This window comes from Zootoca vivipara, chromosome 3 (assembly GCF_963506605.1).
Source record: "Zootoca vivipara chromosome 3, rZooViv1.1, whole genome shotgun sequence".
NCBI lineage: Eukaryota > Metazoa > Chordata > Lepidosauria > Squamata > Lacertidae > Zootoca > Zootoca vivipara.
Genome location: NC_083278.1, coordinates 97635806 through 97654007, shown reverse-complemented (window position 1 = coordinate 97654007; position 18202 = coordinate 97635806). Strand labels below are relative to the sequence as shown.

At 43.5% G+C, this 18202-nt stretch overlaps 1 protein-coding gene across 5 annotated transcripts in view; it reads right to left on the bottom strand.

The window, feature by feature from the left end:
- Positions 1-18202, bottom strand: part of EML4 (EMAP like 4) — a 162683-nt gene that overhangs the window by 64970 nt on the left and 79511 nt on the right. For all 5 annotated transcript variants that reach the window (XM_035111226.2, XM_035111227.2, XM_035111223.2 and 2 more), the window contains exon 2: positions 12289-12471. In XM_035111226.2, coding sequence (XP_034967117.2) covers positions 12289-12471 — 183 coding nt within the window. The remainder of the gene's footprint in view (positions 1-12288; positions 12472-18202) is intronic.

Sequence of the window (18202 nt, the reverse complement as noted above, 5' to 3'; positions counted from 1 at the left end):
AGCATATGATGAAACAATCCTTCAGTGTGAATGAAGAAATAAAACTGAACTTAGCACTTTGTTCCTTCCATATTTGTTTGTTCATCCCAACATTCCAGTTTATTACTTCACAGAATGCATACACATCCATTTTAAGGCAACCGATAAAAGGGAAGAAAGGAAACGGGAACTGTAGGTTTCTGGTTTGCATATGCAGATTTCTGCATCCTTAGGAAACTTGTAGAATGAACAAGGCTGTGCAACTGTTGATGCAGTGAAACACAAAGTGCTGAATAAAAATCTACCCTTCACCAACCTGGTGCCTCCAGATGTTGTTGGACTGCAATCCCTATAACCTTTGACCATTGCCATGCTGACAGGGACTGGTGGGAGTTAAGAGTCTTGCAACATATTGAGATCACCAGACTGGGGAAAGGCAATTTAAACCACGTTTCTGGCATTCAGAAATGTGACGTTTGTACATGTGAAATTGACAGTAATTGATGTACCTTCCAACTGGCTGATTGACAAGAGAGAAGTGGGCATTGTAGGTAACCTCATGGAGTACCTGCAGATTACCTTGGGCTGTACAGCCAATCCAAAGAGTTTAAAGGGCCCTCTGTTGCCCTTGCAATGTTCAGTCAATGAGGTAAATGACTGGTCTAGACTCTAGACAATACACTCAGCAACTATGGTAGCTTGAACCATGGCCAGGCCACCAAGATTCCCCAAACTGGACTTGGGTAACTGGCTAATCATGCATGAATCACTTTGAAATACTGCTGAACCTAGACCAACTTCTGTGATTTGCCAGACAGTTTTCTGGAAGCTCCCCTCCCCTCCAATTTAATGTTCTGTTGCAAGATTTCTGCTTCCATTTTTTAATATATATTTTCAGGGTAAATGCACAGTGGCTGAAGTGGTTTCCATCGATAACGTGCAAGTAATAACAGCTGCTTCGGAATCTTTAAGTATCTTTCCTGGTCACAGTATTTGCACCCTATTTTGCTTAGGTACAGTACTGTAAAATCTACACCAATAACTGAATTGACCTTTTCTGTTTATAAGTGTTTTCCGGGGTGGAGTTGGGGGAGGGGAGAGGGTATTATCAATTTTGAATCCATTCATTTTTCTCTAGTTTTCTTCAAATAAATATCGTTTCTACATAAGATGATCCAAAATTCACAATGACATTTGGATAAATTAAAATGTGCTTGCTTCCAGAAATAATTTTTGCTGCAGAAGATAAAATTCTTCTTTTATTGAGACTTTCAGAAAAATCCCACCTGCTTTTTATGGATCTAATAGAAACAGAATTGTCAGTTCTCTCTTGAACTCTCTCTCCCCCCCCCCCGCCCTGAAGGCTTGCCATGAGCATTGCTGGCCACAAGAATTATATTTCTTCCAATCAGCCAAATAGCATGGCTGGTTTTTAAAGCAGTCTGAGATCAAACCTGCCTTCTCTCTTTTTTTTTTTGCTCCTTTGGGCATCATGCCAAACCATGGCAAAGGAATCTTAAGTATGGTTGCCACGACTGACATCTGAACTGACAAACTGTAGACACGGCCATAATTCTGTCTCTATATGGTACAGCTGTTTCTGCAGGCAGAAGAGCTGAGCAGACGGAAAACCAAAACAGACAAAGAGTTCAAAACTCTAGTTTGTCTTATAGTTTGGAAATACAAATCATGGTTTGGGGTTCTAAACTATGGTTCATGTAAACCATGGCTTGGTGTGACGTCCGAACTGAGCTCTTGTGTTGCTACAGGAGGCTGCCAGCACAAGGTCCATATGCAGACATAGTTGCCAAGTTATCCCTTTTTTTTAAGGGATTTTCCCTTATGCTGAATAGGCTTCCTCGCGAGAAAAGAGAAAACTTGGCAGCTATGTATGCAGAATGAATATAACATGAACTGCAAGCAAGGCATTCGTGTAAAGACGATTACATTTAAAAACCAACACCCAAGAAGCATTCAGCCTGGCATATATTATATATTTTAATTGTGGCCCACAATGCTGAATGTGCTTTCCACACAAGATTACAAGATTGCTTCATGCTACCCACCTAATTCTTAAGACCTTGAAACAGCCTGCTGCTCCTGTAATTAGTGGCCCAAACATTTATTATGCTTTTCTACTTTGGAATAAGAATTACTGTGTAACTGCTGCCTATAACAAAAGGCATTAGAATGCTGCTAATGGCTCTTAAAACAACAAATTTGCTTTTATAAATGCCAACTTGCTTCATGTACTTGCCATGGATCCTCTTATAATATCATCTTACTTCATCAAAAGCATTTTCTGGGTGGGATTACAGCCTTCAGCCAACTCATTATATTCAATCTGTTTGGCCTGCTTGAACCTAGATGCAAAGTACTTTTAAATAACGCACACACATAATAGATTAACTCCTTGATCAACAGAGATACCTTAAGTAATGCTGTGGCAAAACCCACACATTCATGAAACTGTGAATGGAGGGCTGTTTCCCTCCCTCCCACTTTTGTGAGGGCAGGAGGGCAGAACTACAGTGAAAGGTTTTCAGGGAGGGGTTCCTGGAATCATAAAAAGAGCCTGCTAGCCCATCTTGTATCGCATCCTGTTCTCACAGTGGTCCCTCAGGTGCCTGTGGGAAACCAGGAAACAGGATTCGACAGGGTTTCTCTATTCTTCTTGCTCTTACCTTAAAAAACATTATTAAGTGTTCGTGTTTAACCTTTTTTTTGCCAGTCTACAACACTTCTGAGCTTCCTGTATGGGACAGAAAGCCCACAGGAGGACGAGATATCAAGACACCCTTCCATAGGTTTCACAGAAGAGTGTCTGGCCAGGAGATGGCCTACAGAGAGCCAACAGGACCTGGGTGGTTTTCTAATACAAGTTATAAACTTTCAACATAATAAAATTCACCTGGACCTCCCAGGTGCCAGACAGTTTCCAGTGGATCTGTTGATCAGTTCACTAGGCTATGTGGATGGTGTATCAGCCAATGCATAAATTATAGTACATATATTAAACTGTGGCATGTATGTCCAACGAGTTAGATGAAATATCAGCTGTCCTTCTACTGATGAATGATAATAATAATAATAATATAACAATAATTTATTATTTATACCCCGCCCATCTGGCTGGGTTTCCCCAGCCACTCTGGGCGGCTTCCAAACAAATATTAAAAACAGTACGGCATCAAACATTAAAAACTTCCCTAAACAGGGCCGCCTTCAGTTGTCTTCTAAAAGTGAAATAATTACTTATTGCCTTGGCATCTGCTGGGAGGGCGTTCCACAGGGCGGGTGCCACTACCGAGAAGGCCCTCTGTCTGGTTCCCTGTAACCTCACTTCTCGCAATGAGGGAACTGCCAGAAGGCCCTCGGTGCTGGATCTCAGTGTCCGGGCTGAATGGTGGTGGAGGAGACGCTCCTTCAGGTATACAGGACTGTGACAAATTGAAGCACTTTTAAAATGTTTATTTCTGCCCGGCTGGCAAAGAGTTAACCCACCTCCAGCCTGACTGGCATAGAACTCTGATGGGGGTGGGACTGTGCCCGGTTTGAAAGGAGGGAGTGTCGGTTTGGTCAGTTAGGAGGGAGAGGGAGGAAGGTGTGGTGTGGTGTTATGTGGTGGCTTATATGAAGACAGTTAAGAGGCTAGGAAAACTTAAAGTTAAATGTTTGACTGTGTTTATTTTGTACAACTGGAACAAAGCTAATTAATAAATGACACGTTAAAGAATCACTTATGTTTTTAACACAATAAAACTTCATCTCTGTTTTTGCCAACAAGAGGTCCGTTTGTATTTTTCCAGCGAGGTACCAGGACTCACAGCCGTGGTGACTCAAGAGAGGGCCAAACTCACCTCAGGCAGGGAGGTGGTGGTTTGTGTCCTGAAGTTACACGGAGGAGGCTCAGAAGGGTAACCTGAGGTGCCAAGAAGTTGCCAGAGTGCCTAGGGCAAACTTCTACAGTGGGGGAATCCAACTGAGGGAGACCCTTTACAGGAGGCAAGAGGTTATTCCTGGGGGACAGCCTAGAGTTTCTTAAGGTACCAGGCCACGTAGGCTGGAAGGCTCTCCTTACTTAGAAGCCCATCAGGAAAAGGGGTTTATTTTTGAGGCGGCAGGAGAAGAGGGTGGGTGTTTTCCCCTCTGGATTCCTGTGTCGCAGTGATAGTAAGGTAGAGTGGGACCAGGGTCGTCACATTTTTGGTGGCAGCGTCGGGATCGAAATTCAAAGCTCACGCGCCTAGTTTGGTTTGAGTCTGTCAGGATTTTCCTGTGAGGAAAATGACTCACGTAAGAAAACCCAGAGAGGCAAAAGGAGATGAAAGAACGGAGGGGGCTGAGGGAAGCCCAGGTTCTGAGGTAGAACTGATGAAACTACGAATTGAGATGGCCCGAATTGAAGCTGAAAGTGAGAGGGAAAAAGCTAGAATTGAAAGTGAGAGAGAAAGAGCTAGGATTGAAGCTGAAAGTGAGAGAGAAAAAGCTAGGATTGAAGCTGAAAGTGAGAGAGAAAAAGCTAGAATTGAAGCTGAGGAGAGAATGCAGTCCGAGAGGTTAAGGGTTCAATTAGAACAGGACAGAATGAAGCTTGAAGAGATACGTTTGAGATCAGAATTAACTCGGAGTCCAGTTAACAATGATAGTATCGCAATTAATTTAAAAAGGTTCCCCAAATTTGGAAAAGACGATAATGTCGAATCGTTTCTATTTACCTTCGAACGCGTTTGTGTGGAATTTCAAATACCTGAGGAGAACTGGATGCTTTATTTAAGACCTCAAATTTGTGGGATACTAAGTGAAATTTATGCTGACCTGAGGGAAGAAGAGCTGTCAAGTTACCAAGTATTTAAGCAAAGGGTCAGGGTTCGATGTGGACTCACGGCTGAACAAAGCAGAAAGGCTTTTCGTGAGGCAAAAAAGGAACATAAAGAGACTTATGCCCAACTAGCTAGCCGCTTAGATAAATTACTTGACAGATGGATTCAAGGGAGTGGAGTGAAGGACTTTGATGAGTTAAAACAATTAATTTGTTTAGAACAATTTTTTAAGCAAATCCCTAGCAATTTACGTTGGTTCTTGAGGGATAAAAAACTGAAAACTGTGGCACAGGTTGCTGAGGTCTTAGACGAACTACAAGGAGATTTCAATGAAATAGCATTCCCAAAACACTCACAGAAGGGTAATCCATGGAGAAACAGAGAAAATAAAGACAGGCAAGAAAATTTTCCTGTCAGGGAATCAGTTTCTGACAAGACAGGGTCTAAGAAAATCACTTGTTTTTTCTGTAATCGTGAGGGCCATGTACGTGCCAGGTGCCCCCTGCTGGTTAAGTCGCAAACTACACCTTCTGCAGCTAAACAAGTAAAACTGGTAATGCAGTCACAGGAAAATAGCTCGCCTCAGACAGAAGGCTCAGAGAAAGCAGACAGTTCAGCTGAGACTACTTCTAAGGTCTTACAGGTCTGGAGGGCTGAGCAGGAGTGCAACCAAGATTACATGGAGCCAATTGAATTAAATGGTCAGTCTTGTTTAGGTTTGAGGGACACAGGAGCAGAAGTCTCACTTGTCAAATCACAATTTGTTCCAAAGGAGCAGTACCTCAAGGGTCAGTCCTATAGTTTAAAAGGCATATGGGGCCCACATTTTGAAGTACCATTAGCTGAAGTTGATATTACCTACAAAGGATTTTGTGGCAAATGGAGAGTAGGAATCCTAAATGAATTGGAGGTACCCTTTTTAATAGGGAATGACCTAGCTAGTCAGAAGCACCGTATTCAAGTGATAACTAGGTCACAGTCTCAAGTCACTGAGAGTAATCCTCCTGCAGTTATAGAGTCACCCATAGAGCCTGGTGAGGATGAAGGGCTGATTAGCGTGCCAGTGGTCCAGGAGCACGGTGCCCAATTCTTGAGTGATCAAAAAGAGGATGAAACTATAAAAGAGCTGTGGGGTAAAGCACAAAGTCCTAATGCCGAAGTAACTGTGGAGAACCCCTGCTTATTTACCACCATTGAGGGAAGACTGTATAGAATTTCTAGGAGGAGGAAAACTGCTGCTGTTTGGGAAAGGAAGAAACAGTTAGTGTTGCCAAGAGCTTACCGGTTGCAAGTGCTACAAATGGCACACGACGCACCCTCAGCAGCGCATCTAGGCATTAGAAAGACTAGTGATAGAATCCAAGCAAGATTTTACTGGCCTGGGATGGGCAAAGACATCAAAGAGTATTGCAAGTCCTGTGTGATCTGCCAAAAAGCAGGCAAAAGAGCGGACAAAACGCGAGGCTTGTTACAGTCTATTCCCGTAATTACTGAGCCCTTTTCCAGAGTAGGAGTGGACATCCTCGGGCCTATCTCCAGAGTTACGAAAAGGGGGAATAAATTTATTTTATGCCTAGTGGATTATGCTACGCGCTATCCAGAAGCAATACCTCTAAAGGACATTGACTCAAAGACTGTAGCAAAAGCCCTCATGTCGGTGTTCTTAAGGCTGGGATTCCCCAAAGAAATTATAACAGATTTAGGGACATCCTTCACGTCCAAGACCATGGAAGAGCTTTTAACTCTTTGTGGGATTAAGCATGTTAAAACTACGGCTTATCATCCACAGTCGAATGGCTTGACGGAGAAATTTAATTCGACCCTGAGCCGGATGCTAAAAACCTATTCCATCAATCATCCTAACGACTGGGATGAGAGGCTGCAACACTTCCTATTTGGTTATCGCGAAGTGCCGCAGGAGAGCACAGGGTTCAGTCCTTTTGAACTCCTATTTGGACGACAGCCACGAGGACCCCTAGACTTGATGAAAGCAGCGTGGTCGGGGGAGGAGCAGATCGACAGCCCTGATGTTGTGACGTATCTACAGGAGCTGCAGAGCGACCTTCAAGAGCTACGGGAGCAAGCTGCTCACAACTTGCAGCAGGCACAGCGTCGACAGAAGCAATGGTATGATGCACACGCAAGAGACAGAACTTTCCAGCCTGGTGACAGTGTGCTCGTGTTAAGAACAAGACGTCGAAAGAAGTTGGAGATGTCGTGGGACGGTCCCTTCAAAGTGGTCGAGAGGATATCAGCGGTGAACTATTTAGTAGAGTTAGATGGGGAAGGGGACCGATGTAAAAATTTTCATGTAAACTTACTTAAGCCTTATTTTGACAGAAATAAGTTGGTGTTACAAGTAAAGGGGAAGATGACACAAGGAATTCATTTAACTGGGTGGGGAGAGCTAAGTAAGGGCACAACTCTAGCAGAGGTGTCATTCGATGAAAGTCTGACCCCAGAGCAAAAGGAGCAGTTAAAATTAGTCCTTGCTCAGTTTGCTCAGAGCTTCTCAAACATCCCAGGGAGGACCAACCTAGCAACTCATAAAATAGACACAGGGTAAGCACATAAGTGGGAAGGAAAACATCATAGCGGACGCTTTGTCTAGGTATATTTTTGAGAGGTATAGAATGGTGCAAAGTATTATATGAAACGGTGATAACCCTAGCAAAACATTTGTGCTTAGGAGTTATAATCTAACACATGCCAAACATGGTTTATTTGTGTACAAGTTTATGAGATGTTAATTTAGTTGACTTTGTAATATGAATGTTATAGAATGCTTTGAAGTATTTTGGACCCCAAGCCCATTGCTTTGGCATTGCTCTAGTTAGTTAAGAGCAAGCCGACGCAATGTCTTTGTGGTGGGGGAGATATGTGACAAATTGAAGCACTTTTAAAATGTTTATTTCTGCCCGGCTGGCAAAGAGTTAACCCACCTCCAGCCTGACTGGCATAGAACTCTGATGGGGGCGGGACTGTGCCCGGTTTGAAAGGAGGGAGTGTCGGTTTGGTCAGTTAGGAGGGAGAGGGAGGAAGGTGTGGTGTGGTGTTATGTGGTGGCTTATATGAAGACAGTTAAGAGGCTAGGAAAACTTAAAGTTAAATGTTTGACTGTGTTTATTTTGTACAACTGGAACAAAGCTAATTAATAAATGACACGTTAAAGAATCACTTATGTTTTTAACACAATAAAACTTCATCTCTGTTTTTGCCAACAAGAGGTCTGTTTGTATTTTTCCAGCGAGGTACCAGGACTCACAGCCGTGGTGACTCAAGAGAGGGCCAAACTCACCTCAGGCAGGGAGGTGGTGGTTTGTGTCCTGAAGTTACACGGAGGAGGCTCAGAAGGGTAACCTGAGGTGCCAAGAAGTTGCCAGAGTGCCTAGGGCAAACTTCTACAGTGGGGGAATCCAACTGAGGGAGACCCTTTACAGGAGGCAAGAGGTTATTCCTGGGGGACAGCCTAGAGTTTCTTAAGGTACCAGGCCACGTAGGCTGGAAGGCTCTCCTTACTTAGAAGCCCATCAGGAAAAGGGGTTTATTTTTGAGGCGGCAGGAGAAGAGGGTGGGTGTTTTCCCCTCTGGATTCCTGTGTCGCAGTGATAGTAAGGTAGAGTGGGACCAGGGTCGTCACAAGGACCAAGGCCGTTTAGGGCTTTAAAGGTCAGTACCAACACTTTGAATTGTGCTCGGAAACGTACTGGGAGCCAGTGTAGATCTCTCAGGACCGGTGTTATGTGGTCCCGACGGCCACTCCCAGTCACTAGTCTAGCTGCCGCATTCTGGATTAATTGCAGTTTCCGGGTCACCTTCAATGGTAGCCCCACGTAGAGCGCATTGCAGTAGTCCAAGCGGGAGATAACCAGAGCATGCACCACTCTGGCGAGACAGTCTGCGGGCAGGTAGGGTCTCAGCCTGCGTACCAGATGGAGCTGGTAGACAGCCGCCCTGGACACAGAATTAACCTGTACCTCCATGGACAGCTGTGAGTCCAAAATGACTCCCAGGCTGCGCACCTGGTCCTTCAGGGGCACAGTTACCCCATTCAAGACCAGGAAGTCCTCCACATCTGCCCGCCTCCTGTCCCCCCAAAACAGTACTTCTGTCTTGTCAGGATTCAACCTCAATCCGTTAGCCACCATCCATCCTCCAACCGCCTCCAGGCACTCACACGGGACCTTCACCGCCTTCACTGGTTCTGATTTAAAAGAGAGGTAGAGCTGGGTATCATCCGCATACTGATGAACACCCAGCCCAACCCCCCTGATGATCTCTCCCAGCGGCTGCATATAGATGTTAAAAAGCATGGGGGAGAGAACGGAACCCTGAGGCACCCCACAAGTGAGAGCCCAGGGGTCTGAACACTCATCCCCCACCACCACTTTCTGAACACGGTCCAGGAGGAAGGAGCGGAACCACTGTATAACAGTGCTCCCAGCTGATGCACAAGAATACAAGATGTGGCCTATATCAGGGTTTCTCAAACTTTCTGCCCCCAGGACCCACCTAAGATAGAAATTACTGAAGCACACAAGTAACAAAATGGTGGCAGATGGGAGTCAGAGTTTGGCGTAATCACCTGGGAATTACTAACATTTTTTCATTTTACTGATATTTAATTTATCTTCGGAAATTGCTAACATATTTACTGTAGAGGTTTGCTTGTGGCAAGGAATTGCATATATTACCCTTTCTCAAGTTAAGTACAGACATGTGCTCTGGAGGTATTGTGAATCCTCCACATTTTATGTATCAAAACTACTGCGAAGTTCCAATAGCTTTATCATTTTCATTTGTATTGGGCTGAATAAATATTGCTCTTTTTTTTTTTAAATGGGGAGGGAAGAACGAATACCTACAGAAAGCAGACTTAGTGCTACGATGGTGATGTTTCGTACCATGCCCGAATATGCATTTGATTATTTGCTGGCAAAGTATTTCCTTCATATCCTGTCAGTGGAGCCAGATGCATGACCCAAATTAGCAAGTAATGAGGAACTAGCACCTACCTCTGCGGTATAGCTTTCTTGGTGCTGCGAAACCGTTTCTGGGAAATGTTATTAACTGCATCCACAAATGACAATAGACATTTACTGTGGAATACGGCCAATAAACATTTCTAACAATGCAGCATGGCAATTCTTGCCATTGCTAATATTATAGTATGCAGGTGAAGTAGCTGCTAATTTGTGGCTAGATCGCAAAAGAAAATTACTGTTTGTTTGTTTTTAAAAATGTGCAAATTGCATTTTACAGGTGCTTCTAAAATTCTCCTCACCCCTCAACACGCACACTTCGTTTTCTTCATCGCCAGCGCTAGCTTTTCTCATATTTTTATGAGGAAGGCACAGCAGTAGAGTACATGCCCTGAATGTAAAAGGCCACAAAATCTCCAGGTAGGCTAGGAAAGATTCCTGTATGAGACTCTAGAGACTAACAGTCACAATAGATAGTACTGAGACAGGTGGACAAACATTCTGTCCAGATAGAGAGAAGCTTCATACATTTTCAACAGTATCATGTTGAAAACAGCTCACAAACTAGTTCTTTCTCCAGTCTTGTGGTCTCCAAATGTTCTGGACTACAACTCTGATCGGGTCCAGCCAGTGCAGCCATGCTTGCTGGGGCTGATGTGAACTGCAGTTCTCAACATCTGGAGGGCACCGGGTTGGGAAAGGTTGCGTTAGAGAAAGTGTGTCTGTGGTTTTCTGAGATTCTGCCTTGAGGGAACGTCCATGCCAACTTGTCTGTGAAGAACCTGCTGGCAAGCTGCCACAGAATTTCAGTGGATTACAGAAGATTCTAAGCCATAGTCTAGCCAATGAACTTAGGATGCTATTCAATGTTGTTGTTTAGTCGTGTCCGACTCTTCGTGACCCCATGGACCAGAGCACGCCAGGCACTCCTGTCTTTGATGTTCAATGTTACTCATACTCAGAGTAAAGGTGAAGGGACCCCTGACCATTAGGTCCAGTCATGACCAACTCTGGGGTTGTGGCGCTCATCTCACATTATTGGCCGAGGGAGCCAGCGTACAGCTTCCAGGTCATGTGGCCAACATGACAAAGCTGCTTCTGGCGAACCAGAGCAGCACACGGAAACGCCGTTTACCTTCCCACTGTACCTATTTATCTACTTGCACTTTGACATGCTTTTGAACTGCTAGGTGGGCAGGAGCTGGGACCAAGCAATGGGAGCTCACCCCGTTGCTGGGATTCGAACCGCTGACCTTCTGATCGGCAAGCCCTAGGCTCTGTGGTTTAACCCACAGCGCCACCCGCATCATACTCAGAGTAGACCCAGTTAATTCAGTGAGCCTACTCTAAGTAAGCACCTTGGGGAAAGGACCTATAAACCCTACCTATGTTAATTCTAAGTGACTGCTATACCAATAGCGATATAACAAGCCAGGGGGACACCTGGCTTGCCATTAGTACACGTGAAAAGGATCTTGGGATCTTAGCAGACTACAAGCTTAAAATGTGTCAATGGTGTAATGTAGCAGCAAACAAAACTAATGCTATTCTAGTGTCCAGGTTAAGGTAAGTCATAGTATCGCTCTATTATGGCTTGGTCACACCACATCTGGGGTACTGTGTCCAATTCTGGGGACCACAATTTAAAAAGGATTCTTGACAAGGTGGGATGTGTGCAGGAGGGCAACCCAGATGATCAAGAATCTGGAAACCAAGCCTTGTGAGGAACAATAGAGGGAGCTGGGTACATTTAGCGTGGAAAAGAGGACATTGAGAAGAAATATGATAGCCATCTTCAAATATCTCAAGGGCTGTCATATGTAGGATACAAGTTTGTTTTCTCCTGCTCTGGGGAGTAGGACCCGAACCAATGGTTTCAACTTACAAGAAAGGAGATTCCGACTAAACATCAGGAAGAACTTTCTGACAGTAAGAGCTGTTTGACAGTGAAAGAGACTCCGCTGGAAGGTGGTAGACTCTGAATCACTGGAGATTTTTAAGCAGAGGTTGGATGGTCATCTGTCATGGATGCTTTAGTTAAGATTCCTGCATTGCAGGGGGTTGGGCTAGATGACCCTCAGGGTCCCTTGCAACTCTACAATTCTACGTTTAACAATTAAGAACATTAATAAAAATGCACTCAGGTTCCCTGAAGAGCTGCTGACAGTTAGTGCAGACAATACTGAGCTAAACAGACCAATGGTTTGACTCTGTATAAGGCAGCTTTTTACATTCCTATGGTGCATTGGGGTCAAGCTCAATTAGCTTCACTAATCTTCTACAAGAACTGATAGCTGCCTTAGTCTGCTTTTTAGTTAGTTTGTTTGTGTTTCCTTTTTTGCCTTTGTCTTGCTTTATATTTTAATGATTGTTATTAAAATGTGTTCTGTGAATTAGCTTTTCTTTTCCCTTCGTGCTACTGCGCACCGCCCTCAAATTCTTTTTAAATCAATAAACATTCCCCAAATGAATGCCAAACCATGTGCACTCGAGGCCTGCCTTACCTTTACTTGGTGCCGATTTCCTCACAGATGCGACATGATCTTCGGAGATGGCAAGGCGCCGCAAAACATCAGCCAAAGCTGCTTTCAGCACTGTGATTTCATCCTCTTGTTGCTGCACTCTCAGTTCAAGAGCCGAAAGGCGGTCTTGGACATCGGATGTACTTGCTGCAGAAATGCTGTCATCTGCCAAGAAAGAAATAATCAGAAGGAACGTCATGCGGCGTTCTAAAGCTCTGTTTGTGCAGGATTTTGAAATGAATGCAAATAAATCATTAGTCATTATTTATACCCAATCCTTCTGTACAAAGTGCCCAAAGTGGAAGGAAGCAAAATCGGCACGAGAAATAACCAGTCCACATAACACCATTAAGCAATGCCACAGTATAGTATGTAAAGTCAGCAAAAATGCACGACACAGGGAAGGGCTCTGAAGCTCACTTCAAACATATTTGGCTTTGTGTGTTATGACCACCACACAGGGGCAGTTTTAAACAGCTTCACTGCTACTGGACATTTCAGAACTGTTTAGCGTTTTAGATTTTGCCAATTTCCCTTAGAGCTCTCAGCGCTGGCAGTCCTCTGTCCTTCTGGAGCAGCTTTTCAGGAGGACAGCAGGGCTCTGCAGAAGGAACTGGTGAAAATCGCCTCTCCCGGAGGACTATCTCATGGGCAGAGTGCCACGCAAATGTGATCCGACACAGTAATGAGTTGAAGCTGCTCTAAATATCGGACTCAAAGTTTTCTTTTAAGGCTGGCTCCTGAACAAGAAGGTGGGATGAACTGTCTACAGAATCTTATCTTTGGAAATGCAGAATCTCAACTTGAATTCTGCATCGCTATTAACGGCAATCTAAGATCTTAGGGGGATATCTTATATGAAGTAGACATTCAAAACCTGCCCTTGGAATATGCTGGGGTCACAGGGTCAAAAATACATTGGCTTGTATCCAAAGGACCGCTAAGTAAGTGTTCAATCAGCGCAAGGATATCTTCTTGCGCAGCGGGAACTGTCCTCCACCTGCCCAGCCCCCTCGCCTAAATCTGCTCCAGGGGGTTGTGTGAACCTCCAAAACAATTTTAAAGGGCGCAGTTAGAAGTCCTGTTGCATAAGCAGAAAACCTTGTGCTGAGGGGGTTGTTACTTATTGCTAGATTGGATGTTTCATGAATTTGATTCATTGAATCCCACCACCACCTGCCTGATCCTTCCTGTTGAGTAACATTAATTTCTGGCTCATGCCCCTATTCTCATACCATCCTGCTCCAGTTGCAACTGGTGTTCTTCGTGAGCAGAATATTGAATGTAAATGATGCGAGTGGGCAACACAGACACACATCTAAAGACACTCCTGTAATAATCAAATGAAGACGCACAAAAACAAGCCGAAAGATGAAATTATTCAGGAATCAGTACTCAAAGCGAATCTGCTACCACAGACTCAATTCAAAGTATCGCCGGTCTATTTCTAGATTACTCATATTGGTGTATGATTCACATCTCCCACTGTTGATCATTTCAAGATGTTCCACTGCCAGTATTATTTTTAAATTTGGCAATTATCAGCTACTTATATTTTTAAGCGGTTATGATAGCTCCTCAACACCTACATCGGTGAGTTAATACAATCGTGACTAAAGGAGAAACAGGCCAGATTTACAAATGCAAAATCAACAGGCAATAATGCAGTTCCACAGATAAGAATCTAAAGAAGTGCTAGCAACTCGTGGCAGAAATGTGACCCCATCGGCATGGAAAGTTCTATATTAGGCTTACTGGTCCCATCACCTCCTGGCAAATAGAAGGGGAAGAAATGGAGGCAGTGAGAGATTTTACTTTCTTGGGTTCCATGATCACTGCAGATGGTGACAGCAGTCACGAAATTAAAAGACGCCTGCCTCTTGGGAGAAAAGCAATGACAAACCTAGACAGCATCTTAAAAAGCAGAGACATCACCTTGCTAACAAAGGTCCATATAGTTAAAGCTATGGTTTTCCCAGTAGTGATGTATGGAAGTGAGAGCTGGACCATAAAGAAGGCGGATCGCCGAAGAATTGATGCTTTTGAATTATGGTGCTGGAGGAGACTCTTGAGAGTCCCATGGACTGCAAGAAGATCAAACCTATCCATTCTGAACATTTTACATCTCACGTCCCAACCCCACCCTCCTAGGGTCTCGAGCAGCTGTACTCCTGGCGACAGAGATACTTGGTGTGTTATATAAGTGGTAGAAAAAACTGGTTGCTTTTACAGCAAGTAGAAGATAATAAATTGGTAAACCATTTAAAAAAATATTATGGCAACATCTCTCATACATTTCTGACACAAAAGGATAAATGGACATAAATCTGACATCAGGAACCATAAGACTGAAAAACCAGTAGGAGAACACTTCAATCTCCCAGGACATTCTATACAAGATCTCAAAGCAGCTGTTTTATTACAGAGAAATTTCAGGAACAGACTGGAAAGGGAAGTTGCTGAATTGGAAATCATTACCAAGCTTAAAACCATGGAAGCACCTGGGATGAATAGAGATATCGGATTCTTATCTCATTATGCATGATCAAGCTTTCTTTAGCACCTCAGCCCAGGACTAATTGCAGCCATCAGCAGCCATTAACAGCCATCTACAGGTTTACCACTCCCATCAGCCCATCTCCCATTCCCACCCACCCCCACCACCCTCTGTATATATATAGGGTCTGACACTTCTGTTTCTAGTGTATCTGAAGAAGTGTGCATGCACACGAAAGCTCATACCAAAATATAAACTTAGTTAGTCTTTAAGGTGCTACTGAAGGAATTTTTTTACATTTCTGACAGTAAGAGCTGTTCAGCAGTGGAACAGACTCCGACGAGAAGTGGTGGACTCTCCTTCCTTGGAGGTTTTTAAACAGAGCTTGGATGGCCATCGGTCATGAATGCTTTAGCTGAGATTCCTGCATTGTAGGGGGTTGAACTAGATGACCCTTGTGGACCCTTTCCAACTCTATGATTCTATATAGAGTTCCTGTTCCTGGCACATAGCCCACTGAGGCTTAGGTCCTGGGTGAGAAAATATTTGAACTTGCACCTTGTTAAATAGAGGAAGAATAGAGGCTAACTTGTCTTTTTTCTCTTCCATGATATTCTTCCCCTCCCCCAAGAGCAATAGTCATGGTTACATCCCCATCATGTGAGGGTACCCCAGGAGCAATCAAATTGGAACATGGGGAAGCTAGCATCTGCACATTGTCTTAGAAAGATGAACCTTTGGCATCTCATGGAGAAGGGCTCATAACTCAGTGGAAGACATGTGCTTTACAAGCAAAAACCCAAAGGGTTAAATCCTGACAACTCCGCTTAGATGGCAGGTGTTGGGAAAAGACCCCTGGGGGTGTGGCTTTCAGTCAAGGAGACAACACTGGGCTTCTAAGCTAGGGGCTGGGCAATATCTGGTTTTTAACACTGCAACATATCACCACCTAAACATCACAATATACTGAGATATAATGATGCCTGAAATAAGGATGGAGTTATGTAGAGGCATAGGGTGGAGTTAACGGGAGGAAGGAATCGAGAGAAGCATTGACTGGTTCACGCGGTGCTAGTAGGTAGGAAAAGCTTTAGAAACATAATGACCGTGAACTAGAAGGACATGAGAAAGAGAATTAATTTTGAAAACTGCTTGGCTAAATTGAGTCTATGACTGCATGCTTCAACTGCATGCATCTCTAAGCAATTCTGCCCTGCATCTGCTTAAATCAAGAAAACATTTTACCCAATTGCTCTGTGTGCACATAGCAACTTTCCTGTGGCAGAGATTTTGCTGTAAACTACGTTAATCCAAACTACTGCTAGGAGGAGTTTTATTCAAACCAGCATGGAAAGAGCTTTTACAAACCTAGTAAACATGTTTTGCTTATTCCAATAACAAACATGGACACTTTAAAAAAGAAAAGTGGTGTGTGGCCTCTAAACATTTCTGCCCAGAAGCAGAGTTGTGCTGTTTAAACCCATCGTTTCCTGATCAATTCTGGAACATTTCAAAGACAAAACAGGAAAAAATATTGAAGTAATTATGATAGATAATCTAAGACAGTGCATGCCTGACTCTTCATTTATGAACTCATATTTATTTTATTCTGTCACTGATGTTAGTTTGCAACTATTCGCTCTCCCAACTCAGAGACATGTAAATGAGGTAGCGCCTCAAGCTGCTGCAGTCTGAAATTAAGGGAACTTCCTTCCCAAAACAAGGTCACATTTATTTATCTGCCAAACTTATACAGTGGTGCCTCGCTAGATGAATTTAATTCGTTCCACAGGTCTTTTCTTATAACGAAAAATTCGTCTAGCGATAATAATAACCAGCAAGATGTTCAAACAACCTCTTTTGGGAGGTGAGTTGATGAGGTTAACCAATACTGAAAACAGACAGAGAACAGTCTTAACAAATGCCCTGCTTAACAAATGCCCTGCTTAACGAAATTTCCGCTTAATGAAAGGTTTTTTCTAGCGGAGGTTGCCTCACTAGACGAATGCGTTTTATGAAAAATTTGTCTAGCAAATCGCGGTTTCCCATAGGAATGCATTGAAATTCAATTAATGCGTTCCTATGGGCAAAAAAAAATATTCAAAAAACATTCAATGCTTTCCTATGGGATTCGCACAAGCAATGAATGGCTAGGGAGAGATCTGATGAGCTTTTCAAGTGAATTTGTTTCAGGCATCACATGCAGAAGCAAGTATTGTTTTGAATCCCACAATATTTTATTTATTTATTTTATTGAATTTGTATAATACCCTTTATCCGAAGATGTCAGGGCGGTTCACAATATTACCACATACCTGTGCCAGTAAGGACATACTATGTGCACAGGATCCACATGTGTTGGGTGTAAACTGGCCTTTGGAATACTCCCCCCCCCATCTCCTCTCCCATGGTGTGATTTTTAGCTTTCCAGTCGCAGAAGTAATTAAAATGCTACGTTCTCGAAGAACGGTCACCAAGAGGACAAATTCTGAAGCAGAAGTGAGGACTCTAAAACTCGAATGAAGTGTGGCCTTGGGAAACATCCTGCTACCCTAACATTTCTGCATGTGAAATGACACCAAGCTGCTTTTGGAACTTCCTGTTCCAACAAGCTCTGCTTTGGAAAAAAAGTTTTTAAAACCTTTCACTTCTCGATTCCATATGCTATTGGATGTGTTTTGATAGTACCGTAATCAACAACACCCCAAACCCCACCTGCACAATCTTTTTGCATGGGAAAGTTTTACTCACACCCTTTCTTTGGTTAGGATCACATGCAGCAAAAGCACAGCTGCATTTCAGTGGCCCGGACTTCCAGGACGTCTGCTCCCATTATTCCACACAGAGTTCTAATTTAGTCCCACATCATAGACTTGGTATGTTTAGAAGAGCTCCACGTATGGGATCATTTGCATGAATGTGCTATTTATAAATCCTGTTTTACACATCGCTTTTGTTTTTAAATACAGGATGTCATACAAGGCTTTGTTTATGTGGACTAACTGGTACCAGGTGGAGAATAATTTCACCAGCCACGTTTACATACGCTCGTTAAAAACCCTCCGCTCCCAGGCCAAGTTAACTGAGCTCTCACTGATCACCCTCACTACTACAACAGGATCTATTCATCCTTTTAGGAAACATGAAGCACATGTCCAAAGTTAGAATGTGTATGTGTGTGCTGTAAGGTCTTAAGGGCATGCATTTACACTATTTAGATGTGTGTGTGTGTGCGCGCACACACACACACACAAAACAATCTAGAAACAAGACCTGGGAAAGATGCAGGTTGTCACTTAGTTATTTTTTAAAAGGGTGTTTTTTTGTGTGTCTGTGTGTGTAGGAGAAAATGTTCACTCAAATCTATAGGCATGCATCACTGCCACTTATTGCAGTGAA